This window comes from Schistocerca piceifrons, chromosome 1, assembly GCF_021461385.2.
Source record: "Schistocerca piceifrons isolate TAMUIC-IGC-003096 chromosome 1, iqSchPice1.1, whole genome shotgun sequence".
NCBI lineage: Eukaryota > Metazoa > Arthropoda > Insecta > Orthoptera > Acrididae > Schistocerca > Schistocerca piceifrons.
Genome location: NC_060138.1, coordinates 508,321,145 through 508,340,351, shown reverse-complemented (window position 1 = coordinate 508,340,351; position 19,207 = coordinate 508,321,145). Strand labels below are relative to the sequence as shown.

The 19,207-nt window shown below is 42.0% G+C and overlaps 1 protein-coding gene across 1 annotated transcript in view; it reads left to right on the top strand.

Moving 5' to 3' along the window:
- The window catches only part of LOC124742401 (sodium- and chloride-dependent glycine transporter 1-like), a 152,666-nt gene that overhangs the window by 89,801 nt on the left and 43,658 nt on the right, over positions 1 to 19,207 (top strand). Inside the window, exon 7 of the mRNA XM_047248803.1 lies at positions 10,415 to 10,652. Within this exon, the coding sequence (XP_047104759.1) occupies positions 10,415 to 10,652 (238 nt within the window). The remainder of the gene's footprint in view (positions 1 to 10,414; positions 10,653 to 19,207) is intronic.

Here is a 19,207-nt window from a genome sequence, read left to right as displayed (position 1 = left end):
CAATTTTGGAAATATTTTCTTCCTCTGTGATGCTGATATCTCAAAATATGGTTACCAAAGCATTTAAATAAGAAAAACTCCTGCTAATGCGTTTTTGGTTGACATAGAGAACAAAAAGAATTCGTGAGGTGATATATCAGCTGAATACGGGCAATGAGACAGCAGTTCGATGTTTTTTTCCGCAGGGCTGTGTGACACATGGAACTGTCATCTACATCGACATCTACATCGATACTCTGCAAATCACATTTAAGTGGTTTATCGAAATACCTTCACAATTCCTTATTATTCCAATCTCGTACAGCGCGCGTAAAGGACGAACACCTATATCTTCCATACGAACTCTGATTTCCCTTACTTCATCGTGGAGATCGTTTCTCCCTATGTAGGTCGGTGTCAACAAAATATTTTCGCATTCAGAGCAGAAAGTTGGTGATTGGAATTTCCTGAGAAGATTCCGTCACAACGAAAAACGCCTTTCTTTTCTGTGACACTCTCTCCCATATTTCGCGATAATACAAAACGTACTGCCCTTCTTTGAACTTTTTCGATGTACTCCATCAGTCCTATCTGGTAAGGATCTCACTCCGCGCAGCAGTATTCTAAAAGCGAACGGACAAGCTTACTGTAGGCAGGCTCCTTAGTAAATCTGTTAGAAAATGTGTCCAGCCAATAAATCGCAGTCTTTGGTAGCCGTCCCCCACAACATTTTCTGTGTGTTCCTTCAAAATGGCTCTGAGCACTATGCGACTTAACTTCTGAGGTCATCAGTCGCTGTGTTCCTTCCAATTTAAGTTGTTCGTAATTGTAATACCTAGGTGTTTAGTTAAATTTATGGCTTTTAGATTACACTGTTTATCATGTAACAGAAGTTTAACGAATTTTTTTTAGCACTCATGTGGATGACTACACACTTTCCGTTATTTAAGGTCAACTGCCAATTTTCGCACCATTCAGATATCTTTTCTAAGTCGTTTTGATCTTCTGGTGACTTTATTAGTCGATAAACGACAGCGTCATCTGAAAACAACCTAAGACGGCTTCTCAGATTGTCTCCCAAATCGTTTATATAGATAAGAAACAGGAAAGGGCCTATAACACTGCCTTGAGGAACGCCAGAAATCACTTCTGTTTTACTCGATGACTTTACTACGAACTGTGACCTCTGTGTCAGTAAATCCCAAATCCAGTCACATAAATGAGACGATATTCCATAAGCGCGCAATTTCACTATACGCCGCTTGTGTGGTACAATGCCAAAAGCCTGGAAATCCAGACATACGGAATTGATCTGAAATCATAATAAATGAAAAACACCAGTTTGCTATTGTTCTACAATATTACTTTTATTGCTAACCGCTTTTCGGCTTACAAAGCCATCTTCAGACATTTACTGAGTATTATCACCAAAGAAGTTAAATGTTGGCAGACAACATTGGAAGAGAAGTAACACATCTAGAGTGAAGTAGAAACATACAGTAAGTAACATCTTTGCAATGAAATAGTAAAAACTAAACAGTACATAAATAACAATGGAGTTGACAGGAAAACCTTTAGCACAAAATAGGAATAGCATGCCTGCATAACAGTTTCTATTAATAAACAAAACTAATAAAATAAGATAAATTTAGTACTAGACAAGGCTGCATCAAGCGGTATGAAACATGGAGAGTAATACACAACCAATTAAAAAGCAGAGACAGTTGTCAATGTAAATACAGAATACATAAGGAACTTAAGCAATATCAATAAGATAAACAGAAATTAATAAATGCAGGAAATTGGAGGTGTTTGAGGAAACCTACAGTTTGAGAGTGTGGTGGTACTGCATTTTAACATTAACATTATAATCAAAGCAGTGGCTGTGTACCAGTTTTCATTAAATAAATGAGCAAAGTAAAATATGAACAGTATTTGATGAGACAACTACAGGGGTAGTTAAGCATAGACAGTAATACAAGTACAGGTTAAAAGGAAACCCTGTGTTCACTAATCTCTGTATCTGTTTTGATGCTCATTATTAACTCAGGATTACTTGTTGCTAAGAGATCAAGCGTGTTTCCACAACCGTTTACTATCCGCATGGGCTCATGAACCAACTGCTCGACACAATTTCCAGAGAATGCCAATTTCGGCTGAATTTATATCCGACTTTAACCAGCTTTCAATGCCTATAACAATTTGAGCATCAGTGTGTTCTATTAGCACTTGGAGCTCTGGTACTTTCCCAGCACAGCTACGACAATTTACAACTGTTATATCGATGGTTCCTGTATCCTGTGTTCGGTCGGCACCTTTTGTGGCTGAAGCCCTTCATGTATTTTCTCGCGACTGTCTAACCCAAAAAACCGCCCAGTCCACGCCACACAGCCCCTGCTACCAGTGTAGCCGCCTCCTGCGTATTAGTGGACACCTGACCTACTCAGCGGAACCCGAAATCCAACCACCCTTTGGCGCAAGTCGTGGAATCTGCAGCTTACGCGGTCGCAGAACCATCTGAGCCTCTGATTCAGACCCAGAGTCCGCAATTGGTCCTGTCGACTATGCTGGAAATGATCAGCTCTGCTTTCATCTTGCAAGCAAGACTGAGTCCCTTTACCACTTATGTTAGCCGCTCGAAACCAGAGAGAATCTCTTCTGATCCAAAGTGACACACATCATTGATACCGACGTGAGCAACCTCCTGCAGTTGCCTGCACCCTGTTCTCTTCATGGCATCTGAGAGGACCCGTTCCACATCTGGAATGACTCCACCCGGTATGAACACGGAGTGCGCATTGGTTTCCTTTTCTCTCTTGGCAGCCATGTTCCTAAGGGGCCACATTACGCGCCTAACGTTGAATAATTATGCAATATTTTGGTTTATCCCCCTAAATTTCATCTATGAATTGTAGCACATAAATTATTGTAAATCATTCACCATTAACTGTTCTTCGAGCCTGTAAAGCAATGTGTGGATCTGCGTATGGATAATTGAATATGAAATATTGTATTTCTTCATTCGTCGCCGTCTTTTACGAGAGGCTGAAAACTATTTTTGCGGTCAGCCAGAAAGCGACGGAGAACATACTGACTATAGTTTCCAGTCTGCAGTTCCACATTCTTCTTGTGCTCTCCGAAAGAAGTATTACTACTCTCTACTTATTCAGCGGGATCAGGAACTATGATTATAAATAAAAGTTTTGATTTCTAACTGATTTATATTCAATAAAATTTCACACGCACAAAATAGTAATCTTCCTGATAATAATAATAGTAATAGCAGTAGTAATAATAATAATGATGTTGTCTCTATAATGAACAGTACTATGAACAGCTTAGAGGCGACGTCTACTCTAAGTTTCAGTTAAATAGTCTATCGCCTTGACTTCTAATCATCAGAGTTAATTGCTCGCCACGAAAGTGGAAAATAATCTCACTACTTGCAACGCGGTTTAGTTACCACCACAGGCGACACACAAACAGATACTTCCGCGAAATCTAGGGGATCCAGGACGGTGTACAGTCCTCGCGAATTCACTTTCTATTTGTACCAAAACAGGCGTTTAGGAGCAGCCTAGCTGTGACGTCACCCTTGGCAGCGCGTAAACAGGCGTTTGACTGACGCGGACTGGTTGATAGCTGGGTGCGAAGTGTGTGTCACTGCCTCTCAGGCCGTATTAATCTATGGGTGCAACGGAAGGCCAAACGGAACATCTGCCGTCATTTGCTCTAAAGCTAGGTAGCAGCATCCAAATGTCCGCTTTCTCAGACACATGTTATTTTCTAACACTGTTGTGTATCGATTTAGAGTTTTGGTAATTTTTATATGAATGGAGCTAAGTTGGCTTTAATTACAGAAAAAGTTTCAGCTCGACTGCATTTAAACTTTGCCGGCTAGAATTTTTAGAGCGGAACCGACAATAGAACACGATCTCTAAACTACTTCTTTAAAAGTTCTTATATTGACTATTGATTAGATTAAGGCCTTGAAACCTATTATAGCTTTATTATTTAACGCATGTAATGAAGTGGTGTAATCAGAATTGACTATCATTAATATAATAGATACTTAATCTACTACAAATAGGGACGTTTATGTTCCAAATTTAGTTTTTAATCAACTACTTGAAAACTATTAGAGGTAGCTTAATGGAGTCACATAGTTAATGTTTTTATACCACAATGAAGCTTCTTACTAATTCTCATCTTTCTGAGTCTAATATTTAGCGCCTTCAATTTTTCGTAAAAACGCCGATTTTGACGAAAATATTACTCTCATCGAGTTGAAATTTGTAACAGTTAATTTTGACATACAATTGCATATTCTGACCAATTTTTGGCTTTATGGCTTTATTATTTAGCGCCATTTGTTTTTTTATATAAAACGATGTATTTAGGGAAACATATTTGTCTAATGACTCTCAGATTTAACAATTTAAACATTAATATAGTGAAGCATATGTTGACAAAATATGAAAAAGCTACTTTAATTTTTAATTTCATTCTTAGATTATGGCGCAGTACTTTGTATGCTACGCACAGACGCTTTATGATGTGGTGTTAGTAGCAGCGAACTGGGGTAACTCCCGGCACATCCGCTCGCCTTCGTATCTCTCAATGATACAGCGCTTGTTTCGCCACAAATGGCCAGACGTCTAGACTAACGAAAGAAACAAGCCATTATTTTCTTAGAAGTGCTTCTGTAATTAGTCACTTCTGATGGATTCGGTTCATTTTGAAACACAGAAACAACTGGCTCTCTTTAGTTTCTGATTCGTACAAATATATGCAAATTTAGTCATTTGTTATGATGTTACATGTTTTTAGGATTTTGAATTTGCTCTGGAATTTCTTGAACATTTCCTTTTAGACATTAAAATGAGCCTCTTTTTTCAGATTTTGTTAAATAGTGAGCAATGTATTGGGAGCAGGTCGTTTTCTCAGCTGAAAGGGTACATGCAAAATCGAGTGTACTACGGTCTTCTTTATGTCCTGTGACCCATACTACCGAACACCGTATGTGTGCCAAATGGTCATGGGATAAGTTTTACGGAGAGCTACCACTAAAAGGTAAAACAGCAACGCTCCTTCGTAGTGGATGTTGTGCTTAAGACGCTACGTATTCCCATGAGGTAATTTGAATTTGGTGGTTTTCTTCCCCCCCCCCCCCCCCCCACCCCCCCCCCCCCCCCACACACACACACACTCAGTAACTGCAGATAAAAGTAATTACACCACATAAAGCTACAATAAATCAGAAAAGAAACTGGACGCACTGTATGAGAAATCTTTAACAGAAGTAGGGCACAGATTACTCTTTTTTCGAAGACGGCGAATTTAGATTCCAATAACTTCGTTGAATGCAATATAGTTGTAGCAGCAGCAGTGGCACCTAATATTACGTTAGCTACGGAGTCCCGGGCACGAGAAAATGGAGCACAGGACCGACTAACGCTGAAGTAATGAGACGTTGTTACAGCTTTCTCGTACTGCCTGATTCCAGAGTCGACCTGTCCTCTGGGGCCCTGCGCAAAAGTCTCTTGAGAACACTGTGTTTCAGAGAAGCTATTCACTAGTTATAAGGAGAGCGAACAGTCGAAGACGCAGAAGAATTCCCCTTTCTTTTTAAAAGAGAAGTCGGCCGACCTATTTAAATTTTTCATCATGCAATTTTGCTAACGAGATATCCGTAAGTTGTCGCTGTAAGTTAGATTATGTTTACTGATACTTTAGCTCTCAAATAGCATTACTGTATTTTGTGCGGTACAATAACAAATTACTGTAGATTTCTTGGCGGATTTCATGAATGTAATCTTTATTTGAAAAATTAGTTGTGGTGTAGACAGTAATATGTATTTAGGTTTTCCTTGATTTCACGAAATATTTTAAGCTGAATACGGGAACAATTCCTTGGAAAAGGACACGATCACGATCTATTTTTGTCTCCATTCGCATTCTACGGAGTTTGACGGAACGCTTAAGAGCCTTGATGGTTCTTCACCTAGAACGAATTATCCATTTAGATCTGGAAAGAGCCTGTTTCACTATGATAAGAAGACTTCCTTTTCTGGAAATTTCAACATGGTACTACTGTCAAAATAGGAATTCTTGAAATACATGGTAGGGAATTTTGGACATTTTGTGTCTTTTTTTTTAGACAGCTGCGTCTGGATCGTACTTTTAACTTACATAAACCGTAAGTACGGAACGCGTATCGGCGGAGAGCATAGTTAATCTCGTGCAATTTCGTTACTGGCTACTAGCGAAGTGGGTTCTCATAACGTGCAGCTGTTCTAAGACTCTGCGGTTTGTATTGGATGGGGCTCAAGTGTTTTCACATTTACGTAACATATCCTTCAGGTGCCGAAAGTCTCAAGTGAATGTCGAAAACCGTGATTATAAGGCTTTCGCTAGCAAATAAGTATCGGAAATAAATATCTAAAAATCGAAATCGACTGTTGATGGTCTTTAATTTATAAAACGTGAACTTTTTACTAATTTGAAGGTAGTAACAATTATAAGAGAAACTATGGAATGTTTGTAGTTCCTATATCGACAACAAAGGTCTTAATTAAGTAAATCAACTTACGTAGTGTACACCTCCAGCTGTCTAATTGTAGATCAGCTACCTCGACTCAGAGCGCTTACCACGGTTTCACTGTGTGGCGGTCGCAGCTGGATCTTAACCCATCGGAGAAGATCGGAAGATTCTGTGAATCGTATGGATCTGGAGTGACAGGGGAGGCGCCGGATACTGATCACTTACTGTTGGCTGAGTTGGATTGCTCCCATACATGACTCGAATATTTTGGCTTAGACTATTGAGTGTCGTAGCCGAAATTTCTGAATCGATTCCAGTCACTTTATTCACGGCGCTGGCGTTGGTTAAAATAACAAAACCACAATTGTCACGAAATCTCGTTCTCACGTGATTTGGCGATTTACAGACCCACGTGCATAATAATCCAAACATGTAATTAATATGCTTTTCAAACGCGTATGAACAGCAGATAGGGGTTTCGTAATACGTAATTTGAAGATTTCGGCTGTTAAGGGGCGATCGATGAGAAACAGAGTTATTGTATGTAAAACGTGGAAAACTATGTGCTTTATTCATATTAGGTGATAGTTTCACAATAAACCGAGACACGGCAGCTCTGTCTCAAATTTTAGATTCTTGCAACATTGTCAGGATGTGTGCGTGTAAACAGTCGTAGGTGTCAAAGAAATGGTTGCCAGTTGCGTTGTTCGTGCCATTTCAGGCACGATTTGTACGAATCTGAGGCTGATGTGGATAACTACGATTCAGATAAAGATCCTTAATATATTCCTGAACGCAAATGCGTACAAAAAGTTGTTGCTAATTAGGTAAATATAAATATTTATTTCAGCAAGTAAATAATGTTTTGTCCCTTACCGAATTAACGTGACAGGGCGATGATAGAAATGTTAAGGGCCACCTCTAACATTGTTTACAGGCTTTAGTAAGGTGCTTACTAAGATTAATTTTATGATGTGCTCAATTGCAGGTTATACTTTAAAGTTATTATGCTTTACTATTGAAAAAATTGTTAACACAGATCTTAGTACCAAATACTGAAACAATTCGGATCTTTGAAATCTTCTTTTTTTTTTTTAGACATTTCGCAGTGAAGCTTGTTTAATTCGACCAGAAAGTATTCTGTGGTAAGTTGAAGCTAACCTACATTAAGTGCACTCACTTTGCGAGTATACAAGTTGAAATTTTTAACGATAAAATTTTGGGTACAAAATCTAATGGCACTACGGGACTTAACATCTGAGGTCATCATTCTCCTTGACTTAGAACTACTTAAACCTAGCTAACCTAAAGACATCACCCACACCCATGCCCGACGCAGGATTCGAACCTGCGACCACAGCAGCAGAGCAGTTCCGGACTGAAGCGCCTAGAACCGCTCGGCGACAGCGGCCAGCGTTTTGGGTGCAATATACCGTTTTAAAAATGCAGTAAAGCAAACAAACAAACAAAAAAAACTGAGAAAACAAAGCATCACGAAGGAATTATCCGAATTGGACAATTGTGTAAATGTATGACACACAAAAATGGCAATAGAACTGCTATATGCTGAAAAACAGTGTGGCAAAAAGGAAAAGTGCAAACTTTCAAGCACCAGAGAGAAAGCTGTTTTGCTTAGAAATCACGAATCAGACGCTGATCTGACATCCATTGAAGTTGCTTTGTAATTAAGGCGAAACGCGTCTCGGTACACAAGGTAAATAAAAATAAACTTACTGTGCAAAATGCCAAATGCGTTTTTCTTTTGAACTACTGTATGTGTATAAAGTTTTTGCGAAAATGGCCCGCACAAGAAAACTGTTAATGAAGCTATAGGGTTTGGCGGCGCATATGTACCGCTCCGGTATCCAGTTAGAAGGCAGGATCCCTCCGCCAGGGTCACATCAGCGAAACAAGAGAAGTCGCCGAACTATGGTTCCAAAACGACATGTGTAGCATTCCTTGCTCACGTACACCAATAAATACTTTTTAATGACTCGCAGAAGAAACATACCAATAGCCATAATTCTTCCTAAATTTTTATTGTTGAAGCAGTTAGTTTCTACACCTCATTACCGCCAACTTCAGGCCCCTATGTGAAAAACGGATGTAGACGTCCAAACATTGGCCCGCATAGAATAGTTACCATATATATTAAACTGGATACAGTTGACTTGGATTTACTCAACGTGTAAACTCCAAACGCACGACAACAAGAAGATAATGCTAATGGAGTGTCGAAACTGGTTGCTTAAATAATTAATAAAATTTCAGGAAGAATTATGGCTGTTGGTATCGTATTTCTACGAGTTATAGATCAGCCGCAGTCCAACATCCATAGCTATATGACGGATGTACACTACTGGCCATTAAAATTGCTACACCACGAAGATGACGTGCTACAGACGCGAAATTTAACCGACAGGAAGAAGATACGGTGATATGCAAATGATTAGCTTTTCAGAGCATTCACACAAGGTTGGCGCCGGTGGCGACACCTACAACGTGCTGACATGGGGAAAGTTTCCAACCGATTTCTCATACACAAACAGCAGTTGACCGGCGTTGCCTGGTGAACCGTTGTTGTGATGCCTCGTGTAAGGAGGAAAAATGCGTACCATCGCTTTTCCGACTTTGATAAAGGTCGGATTGTAGCCTATCGCGATTGCAGTTTATCGTATCGCGACATTGCTGCTCGCGTTGGTCGAGATCCAATGACTGTTAACAGAATATGGAATCGGTGGGTTCAGGAGTGTAATACGGAACGCCGTGCTGGATCCCAACGGCCTCGTATCACTAGCACTCGAGATGAAAGGCATCTTATCCGCATAGCTGTAACGGATCGTGCAGCTACGTCTCGATCCCTGAGTCAACAGATGGGGACGTTTTCAAGACAACAACCATCTGCACGAACAGTTCGACGACGTTTGCAGCAGCATGGACTATCAGCTCGGAGACCATGGCTGCGGTTACCCTTGACGCTGCATCCCAGACAGGAGCGCCTGCGATGGTGTACTCAACGACGAACCTGGGTGCACGAATGGCAAAACGTGATTTTTTCGGATGAATCCAGGTTCTGTTTACAGCATCATGATGGTCGCATTCGTGTTTGGCGACATTGCGGTGAACGAACATTGGAAGCGTGTATTCGTCATCGCCATACTGGCGTATCACCCGGCGTGATGGTATGGAGTGCCATTGGTTACAAGTCTCGGTCACCTCTTGTTCGCATTGACGGCACTTTGAACAGTGGACGTTACATTTCAGATTTGTTACGACCCATGGCTCTACCCTTCATTTGATCCCTGCGAAACCCTACATTTCAGGAGGATAATGCACGACCGCATGTTGCAGGTCCTGTACGGGCCTTTTTGGATACAGAAAATGTTCCACTGCTGCCCTGGCGAGCACGTTCTGCAGATCTCTCACCAACTGAAAACGTCTGGTTAATGGTGGCCGAGCAACTGGCCCGTCACAATACGCCAGTCACTACTCTTGATGAACTGTGGTGTCGTGTTGAAGGCGCATGGGCAGCTGTACCTGTACACGCTATCCTAGCTCTGTTTGACTCAATGCCCAGGGGTACCAAGGCCGTTATTACGGCCAGAGTTGGTTGTTCTGGGTACTGATTTCTCAGGATCTATCCACCTGAACTGCGTGAAAATGTAATGACATGTCAGTTCTAGCATAATATATTTGCCCAATGAATACCCGTTTATCATGTGCATTTCTTCTTGGTGTAGCAATTTTAATGGCAAGTAGCGTGCAAAAACTGATGACGTCAGTTTCTGGCTGCAATACCTATTACGCTCAGATTGACAATAAAGTGCTCTTGGTTGCAAGAACCGGAAATGGTACAAGGAACGTTGACGCAGAGCGAGGTGGTGCCCACAGGGACGCGATCGTGGTGTCGGCGACGAACGCTCTGACGGGCGTGCTGGCGGGCTTCGTGGTGTTCAGCGTGCTGGGCTTCATGGCGCACGAGATGGGCGAGCCCGTGTCCGAGGTGGTCGCCTCCGGCCCGGGCCTCGCCTTCGTCGCCTACCCGGAGGCGGTGCTGCGCATGCCGCTGCCGCAGCTCTGGTCGGCGCTCTTCTTCTTCATGCTCTTCGTGCTCGGCATCGGCTGCCAGGTGGGTCAGCGCCGGCGGCGCACTGCCCGGGCGATATGCTGGCAAAATGACCTCCAGTATAAGGCGTTCCAAAAAGATTTATCCGGTTTCACGGCACTCGTCTCCTGCCTGATTATGATAGAAACTATCACTTGATATTGTCTACAACTATGTAGATACTCCGCAATCCAGCGAACGGTTGATTGTGGAGGCTACACATTACTACTACCACCAGGCATTTCCTCTTCAGTTACACCCGCAAACAGAGCTTGATTTCTCCTCGCAATGTATTTCGAAGGCAGGAGAAACTCTCTGCATTCAGATTCAAATACCGCTTCTCTAAATTTTCTTGATTGTGTTCCCTTCCAGAGATTCCCATTTGAGTTTCTGAAGCATGTTCGTAACACTTGCGTGTTGTTCGATGCTACGAGGGTCACTCCAAAAGAAATGCACACTATTTTATTTTAAAATCCATCTTTTATTCTACATGTTTGAAAATTTACAGTGTGTATATACATCCTTTAGGAACAATATTTTCATTTCTCCACATAATTTCCACCCACTCAACTGCCTTACGCCATCTTGGAACCAGCGCCTTTATACCAGCACGGTAAAATTCTGGACCAACCTGTTGGAGCCACTGTTTGGCAGCGTGCACAAGAGAGTCATCATCTTCAAACCTTGTTCCACGAAGAGAGACTCTCAGTTTCCCAAAGAGCTGATAAACACATGGAGCCACGTCAGGACTATAAGGCACGTGTTTCAGTGTTCTCCATCCGAGTATTGTGATCGCGTCCATGGCTTTTTGACTGACGTGTGGCCGTGCATTGTCGTGCAACAGCAAAACATCCTGCTTTTGCCGATGTGGTCGAACACGACTCAGTCGAGCTTGAAGTTTCTTCGGTGTCGTCACATATGCATCAGAATTTATGGTGGTTCCACTTGGCATGATGTCCACAAGTAAGAGTCCTTCGGAATCGAAAAATACCGTAGCCATAACTTTTCCAGCAGAAGGTGTGGTTTCGAATTTTTTTTTCTTGGGTGAATTTGCATGATGCCACTCCATTGATTGCTTCTTCGTCTCTGGTGAAAAATGATGGAGCCATGTTTCATCACCTGTCACAATTCTTCCAAGAAATTCATCTCCACCATTCTCGTACTGTTCCAAAAGTTCGCTGCATACAATTTCTCTTATTTCTTTGTGAACCACTGTCAACATCCTCGGAAACCACCTGGCGCAAACCTTTTTTAACGCCAACACTTTCAGTATTTTGCAAACACTTCCTTCCCCTATTCCAACGCAGTGTGACAATTCGTTCACTGTGATACGTCTGTCAGCAGTCACCAATTCATTAACTCTCTGCACATTGTCTGGAGTGTATGCAGTACGAGGCTGAGAGGACAATCCTCAGTATTGCCGTGCCCGCTTTCATCACGTAACGTGCTTGCCCACCGATTAACTGTACTGCGAACGACAGCAGCATTTGCATACACCTTTTTCAACCTCTTGTGGATGTTTTCCACTGTCTCGCTTTCACAGCACAGGAATTCTATGACAGCACGTTGCTTCTGACGAACGTTAAGTGTGGCAGCCATCTTGAAGACGGCGCCACTCACGAGAGCAGGTTGAAATAAGTTTGAAAACAAGCGGGAAGGATGTATCTACACACTGTAAAACTTTCACACATACATAATGAAAACTGTATTTTTACAAAAATAGTGTGCATTTCTTTTGGGGTGACCCTCGTACCAGTAATAAATCTAGCAGCTCACCTCTGAAATGCTTTGATGCCTCCCTTTAATCCGACATGGTACGGTGACGAAGCACTCTATATACAGTACTCAAGAACAGGACGCAGTGGCGTCCTAATGCGGTCTCCTTTACGGATAAACTACATTTTCGTAGAATTCTCCCAATATACCGAAGTCAACCATTGCCCTTCTCTACCACAACCCTCACAGTGTCGTTCCATTTCATGTCACTTTTCAACGTTGCGCTTAGGTATTTCACCTACGTGGCTGTGTGTATCAGGACACAGCTGATGCTGTATCCGAACATTACGATTTTGTTTTTCTTACTCAGCCACATTAACTTACATTTTTCTACAATTAGACTTAGCTACCACTCATCACGTCAACTATAAATTTTGTCTAAGTCGTCTTGTATCTTTCTACAGTCACATCTTACCGTACACAACGGCTTCATCAGCAAAGAACCGCCGATTTCTGCGCATCTTGTCCGCCAATTCATTTATGTGTACAGAGAACAACAGCGGCCCTATGACAACACCCTGGGGCACTCCTGACGTCATCCTTGTCTCTGATGAACATTGGCCGTCGCGGATACCATATTGGGTTCTGTAACTTAACTTAAGACATCTTATAGCCATGCAAGTATCTGTGAACTTACTCCGTATGCTCGTACCTTCTTTAACAGACTGCAATGAAGCATCGTGTCAAATACTCTCCGGAAATCTAGAAATACGGAATCTGCCTGCTGCCCTTCACCCATAGTTCACAGTATATCATGTGAGAAGAGCTATTATTTCTAAAATCGTGCTGATTCGTGCACATAAGATTCTCGGTCTCAAGAGAGTTTATTGTTTTCGAATTGGAACGTGCAGCAGACTGAAGGATACTGGTCTGTAATTTAGCAGGTCCATTCCTTTTCCCTTCTTGTATACAGTAGTCACATGCGCTTATTTCCAGTCGCTTGAGACTCAGTGCTGGGCCAGAGATTCGCAATAAATGCAAGCTACGTAAGGGGCCATTGCCGCAGAACACTCTTTGAATAAACGAACTGGGATTCCATTCGGACCTGGTGACTCATTTCTTTTCAACTTGTTCAGTTGTTTCTCTACGCCAGGGATGCTTATTACTATGTCTTCCATACGGAAGTTTGTTCGACTATCAAACGACGATATGCTTGTATGATTCTCCTGCGTGAACGATTTCTCGAACGTGAAATTTAAAACTTGGCTTTCGTTTTACTGTCTTGAACCTTCACACCACACGGGTGAACAAGTGAATGGATGGAAGCCTTAGACCCACTTAACGATATTACATACGGCCAGAGTTTTTTCGGATTCTCTGCCAGATCTTTTGCTAAGGTACTACGGTGGTAGTTGTTGAATGCTTCGCGCATAGACATTTTCACTGACGCACGAATCTCTATTAACATCTCTATTAACCTTTTCTTGCCGTCATTTGTGCATTCTCTTTTGAACCGACAATGAAACAACCTCTGCGTCTTCAGCATTTTACGAATCTCGTTATTAAACCGTGGTGGGGCTTTTCCGTCCTTAATTCACTTACTAGGCACATAATTCTCCTGACCACACTTTACAATCTGCTTAAGCTTTGTACCTAATTCCTCTACGTCTGTCTTACTGGAACTAAGTGATGCCAGTTCACTGTATAAGTCAGATGCTAAAACTGTTTATCTGCTCTATCTAGCAGAAACACTCTCTTAGGCTTCTTGACTCATTTATTAACTTTCATAACAATAGTTGAAATGTCATCTTGACCGCTAAAGCCCTTTTCTATACTGACGTTGTCGATAAGGCCCGGCCTATTTGTAGCTACAAGGTCTAAGATATTTCCATTACCTCTGGGATGCCGAACTAGCTGCTCAAGACAGTTGTTAGAAAACGTGTTCAAAAGTATTTCGCACGACTGTCTGTCTGTACTCCCTGAATGGGACTGCGATGTTTTTACTTATTTTGAAAAGAACCGTCCAGCTTTCGTAAGGACTATTCTTTCACAAATATGCTCATACAAGCTTAGGGTGTTGTTTAGGGAGTTAAATTGTTTAGAATTACGCTTACGATCAAAGTTTTTATTTGTTTTTGTGTTTTACATTTTGAAGTCTCGTTTGATGCAGCTCCCCACGCTAGACTGTATTGCGCAAGGGTCTTCATCTATACATAACTACTGCAACCCACAGCCGTTTGAACCTGTTTAATATATTCAATCCTTGACGATTTTTTGATGCTTCAGGATGTCCTATCTACCGATCCTTTCTTTTAGTCAATTAGTGATACAAATTTCGTTTTTCTCAGTTAGATTCTGTACCTGCCCTTTGGTTACCCATCTAATTTTTGACATTCTTCCGTAGCACCACCTTTCAAATGCTTCTCTTATTGTCTCAGTTGCTCATCGTCCATGTGTCACTTATGCACAAGTGTACACTATACACAAATACTTTCATAACAGAGTTCCAAATAGGTAAAAGTATGTTTGACGTTAGTTTATTCTTTGCAGAAACCCTTGTTTTACTATTGCCATTCTCAATTTTATATTCTCTCTACTTCAACCATCATCAGTTATTTTGCTGCCGAAATAGCACTCTCGACGACTACATTTGGTATGTCGTTTGCTAATCTAATTCTATCGGCAAGCGGCACCGTCTGATTTAATTCGAAATTTAACGTATGGTTAATGTATCCTCAGCTGAACTCACAAAAATCATCTAGACGGCAGACAATCTCTTCCCAATCACTGTCGTAACTATGCGACGCCACAATTCACAGAAAGTCGTTGGGAAGTGAGGCACATGGACAATGAAGCACAAGAAGAAATATTTGAAATTCTCGCAGTATTTGAACTCCTTGATACTAAAGTCAGGCCATGTGCAGGTAGAGAACAGTGTCTTTCTGAGGACATATTAAAAAAAAAAAAAAAAAAAAACAAAAAAAAAAAAAAAAATCTTTATTCTCAATATTCTTATATCATACAACAACCCACCACCTTATACAATTAGTGGGTCCTATTTGATACATTTGTATTTTATATTAGTACTACAGCTAACACAATTTGTTACTTTTCTGTTGCTCACACTATGGGCACTTCTGTCTGTCTTCCTATATTGTTTTATTCTACTTATGCTAAGCTACTTCTACCTGCAGCGTTTACATTTGTGCCAGAATAGTATAAACCTACATTTTTGGCCCTGTTCACCGAGCTAATCCCGGTGAACGTGCCCCTGGCACCGGGCTGGCCGGAGTTACGATACGCTGCAGTTATGCCAGTTACATTAATGAGACCTCCGTTTTATGTTCGACGTCAAAGAGCAATAACCACTCTCAAACGGCAGGTGTCAACACTCGCGGCGAAAATATATTAAGCGTGTCGGGGGCACGCAGAAAACAGCTGTCATTTTCGTATGCCGATACGAAGAAATTAATCTAAGATCCAAAAGGGCATGTCCGCAGCTCGTGGTCGTGCGGTAGCGTTCTCGCTTCCCGCGCCTGGGTTCCCGGGTTCGATTCCCTGCGGGGTCACGGATTTTCTCTGCCTCATGATGACTGGGTGTTGTGTGATGTCCTTAGGTTAGTTAGGTTCAAGTAGTTCTAAGTTCTAGGGGACTGATGACCATAGATGTTGAGTCCCATAGTGCTCAGAGCCATTTGAACCATTCGAACCAAAAGGGCACGATCATTTGCTTGCGGGTCAAGGGAGGAAGCATTTCCGAAAAGGATAAGTTAGTAAACTGTCCGCGTACCGCCACGGTTAAAAATTGCCACGCATACCGAAATGGCGCTATCCAAAACCGAGGCAACTGTGCCGCAGAGCGAGCCATAGATGACAGGAGCTATCAACAGCGTCTCCTCAAAGATCGATGAGCAAACATTGCTGCGTATGGGTCTCCGCAGTAGGCGTCTGGTTCATGCACACATGCTGGCTGCTGTTTATCGGCGACGAAGCCTGGAATTTGCACGCCAATATCGCAAATGGAATGGATTATCCTGAGTATTGACGGGAGCTCTTCAGATATATCACGTTTTATGTCCCGTCGTACAGATGGGTGTGAAATGTCCGAAAAACACCCTGCAACAGTCGGAGGAAGAGCCGGGGGAGGGAGCGTTATGATCTTGAGAATGTCTTCGTGGCATTCCATGGGTGATCTCGTTATTCTTGAAGTGAAAATGGGTCAACACAAATATCCTTGGGGACCATGTCCATCCCTACATGCAGTCTATTTTCCTTCTACACGATGCAATCTACCGCAGGACAACGCAACGCGTCACACGCCTCAAAGTGTACGTGCGTGGTTCAAGGAGTACCTGGATGAGTTTACTGTACACCCCTGGCCACCAAACTCCCAGGATTAAAACCCAATCGAGAACCTGTGGGATCACCTCGACCAGGTTGTTCGTGCCACCGATCTTAAACCGAGAAACCTAGCGCAGTTGGCCATGGTTCTGGAGTCGATGGCTTCCGGAACCTCACTGACTCTTCTTCTGCTCGTGTAGGTCAGTCCGCGCTGCAAAAGGTGGTTATTCAGGCTTTTCAAAGGTGGTCGCATTAATGTGACTGGACAGTATAGAAACCCGTAACACTTAGTGGAACACTAAATATTCTTCGTAGTTCCAGATGAAATTAATCATGAACCAATTTTTAATTCGCTGAGGAAATTATAATTACTTTTAGATAGAACTCAGATACGGAAACTGACTGTCTGGGGGCTAAAATATGTATATATACATTTATATTTTATAGATAATTTTAGTTTGATAGAAATATTTAATATTGAAATATTGATAACAGACCAGAAATAAATGATACTGACTCAAGTAACGAATAAACAGGCAGTGGCAGTGCGTCATGAACTTTTAATGCAAAAATCAATCAAAAACTTTAGGGCTACGACAGAGAGGAAAACGCTTAAAAGGATCAAGGAATGAAGTACCTCCTTACGACATTAACAGATTTGAAATGAATACGGGGGAATATATACCGATGGAATGGTGGATGATGGATAAAAGGACCTACTTTGCTGAGTGCAAAAGGATAAGTCAGAGAGGACGGTCAAGTGAACTGTGAATAAATACCATTTTGAAACATACGGAAGGATGTGTATAGTTGATAGTTATTATCCAGACAATGCTTAATAATGTTTTTGTCCAGGGCTGGAGCGCAATGTAGCAGCGATTCTGTGTGCCGTTCATTCAAAAAGTTCTTCGTCGGCTTCCGCAGGTTGCGGGATCAGATGTTTACTCATAGATTAATTCCCACAAGAATGAAGGCTTCCGCGACCGGATGACACTGCTGTTGGTAAACCTTTCGGGGTAAAATGTCGTGATCCACGAAACTCTTCTGTTCCAAATGTTTCGTGTAGAGCTCGCTGGACACCTTCAAAGGCGTTGCTCCTCTGTTGAGTATTGCCGACTCAAGATTCGGCGGAGGAGCAACGCCTTTGAAGATGTCCAGCGAGTTCTGCACGAAACGTTGGGAACAGAAGAGTTTCATGGATCACGACATTATACCCCGAAAGGTTTACCAGCAGCAATTCCCGTAAGTTATGGACAGTGCGCTGAGGTGGCGCCCGATACCATTCCAGATGTGTTCTATCCGGTTCCTATCAGGTGAATTTTGTGTTCAAGACATCCTGTCATCTTCCCCTTCGATTACTGCCATAGGGCCCAAATGAAAATCCCCCAAAGCAAAATACTACCCTCACCGGCCTGCCTCCGTGGCCGCGCTGCGTGTTTCGAGCAGTCGTACATCTGGAGGACGAAGCAGCCGATTTATTTTGTTTTATTTATTTCTCGTATGGCAACAACAACAAATATTGAAAACTACATACGATTTATAATTATACGTTTAAGGGTCTAGGCACAGAGTTAATATGTTCAAATTATTGAGTTAATAATTCAATAATACTGAAAGGAGGACATTTAAACTATAAAATTAGAACTGTTAATTAAAAAAGGTACATAGAATTACAGTTCAACATCTGTCGAATGAAACAAATTGATAGCGGAGGGAGCAGCATTAATGAAGTCAATGAATTTTCCTGGATGCTTTATCAGAGGACAGTCGCTGACAATATGCTTGAACGGTTTGTTCTTTGCCCATCCAGTCACAGGCTGGAGAGGCTGGTCTCCACTTGCGCATCAGAGCATTGCACCCGGCATGACCGTTATTATTCAGTTCAATCGTGTCCATTCACTTCTCTTCAGATCAGATCCTGGTAGACTAGCAGATGGATCTTGAAAACCTTGATTTTTTTATTGTTGCAGCCTTCCATTTCCTGTACCATTCTTTAAGGCCAAGCTTCTTGTTGTTTCTTCCATTATGCCACAGTGGATGCACGATATCAAGCAGTCTGGGGGAGGGTCATTTAAGAATGTATGGATTGCAAGGTCGTGGGGGTGATCGGAGTGATGCAGCTTCCTCCATTCTTGATCGTTTGCTTCTTGACGTTTCAATTCAGGTGGTAGAATGTTACTGACGGTATGCAGCCAAGGGGTCGGTGTGGATTTTAATGTACCCACAGTAATTCTCCTTGATTCTTTTAGCCAGATGTCCAGTGTCCTTGTATGAGCACTGTGTTGCCACAGTATTCAGCTACTGGGTATAATAGTGTCGGAGCTGCAGTACGTAGACTGGAAGCTCCAGCACCCCAGCTTATGCCAACCATTTATTTTATGATGCTATTTCGAGTTTTTCGCTCTTGGCTAGCGTTTTCCAGGTATTTGTTGTACGTTAAAGACCAGTCGAGTGTGACACCAAGGTATTTAGGCTGGAAATTGCGTCTAATGCTCTGTTGACTGAAGTTCACTTTGAGCTGT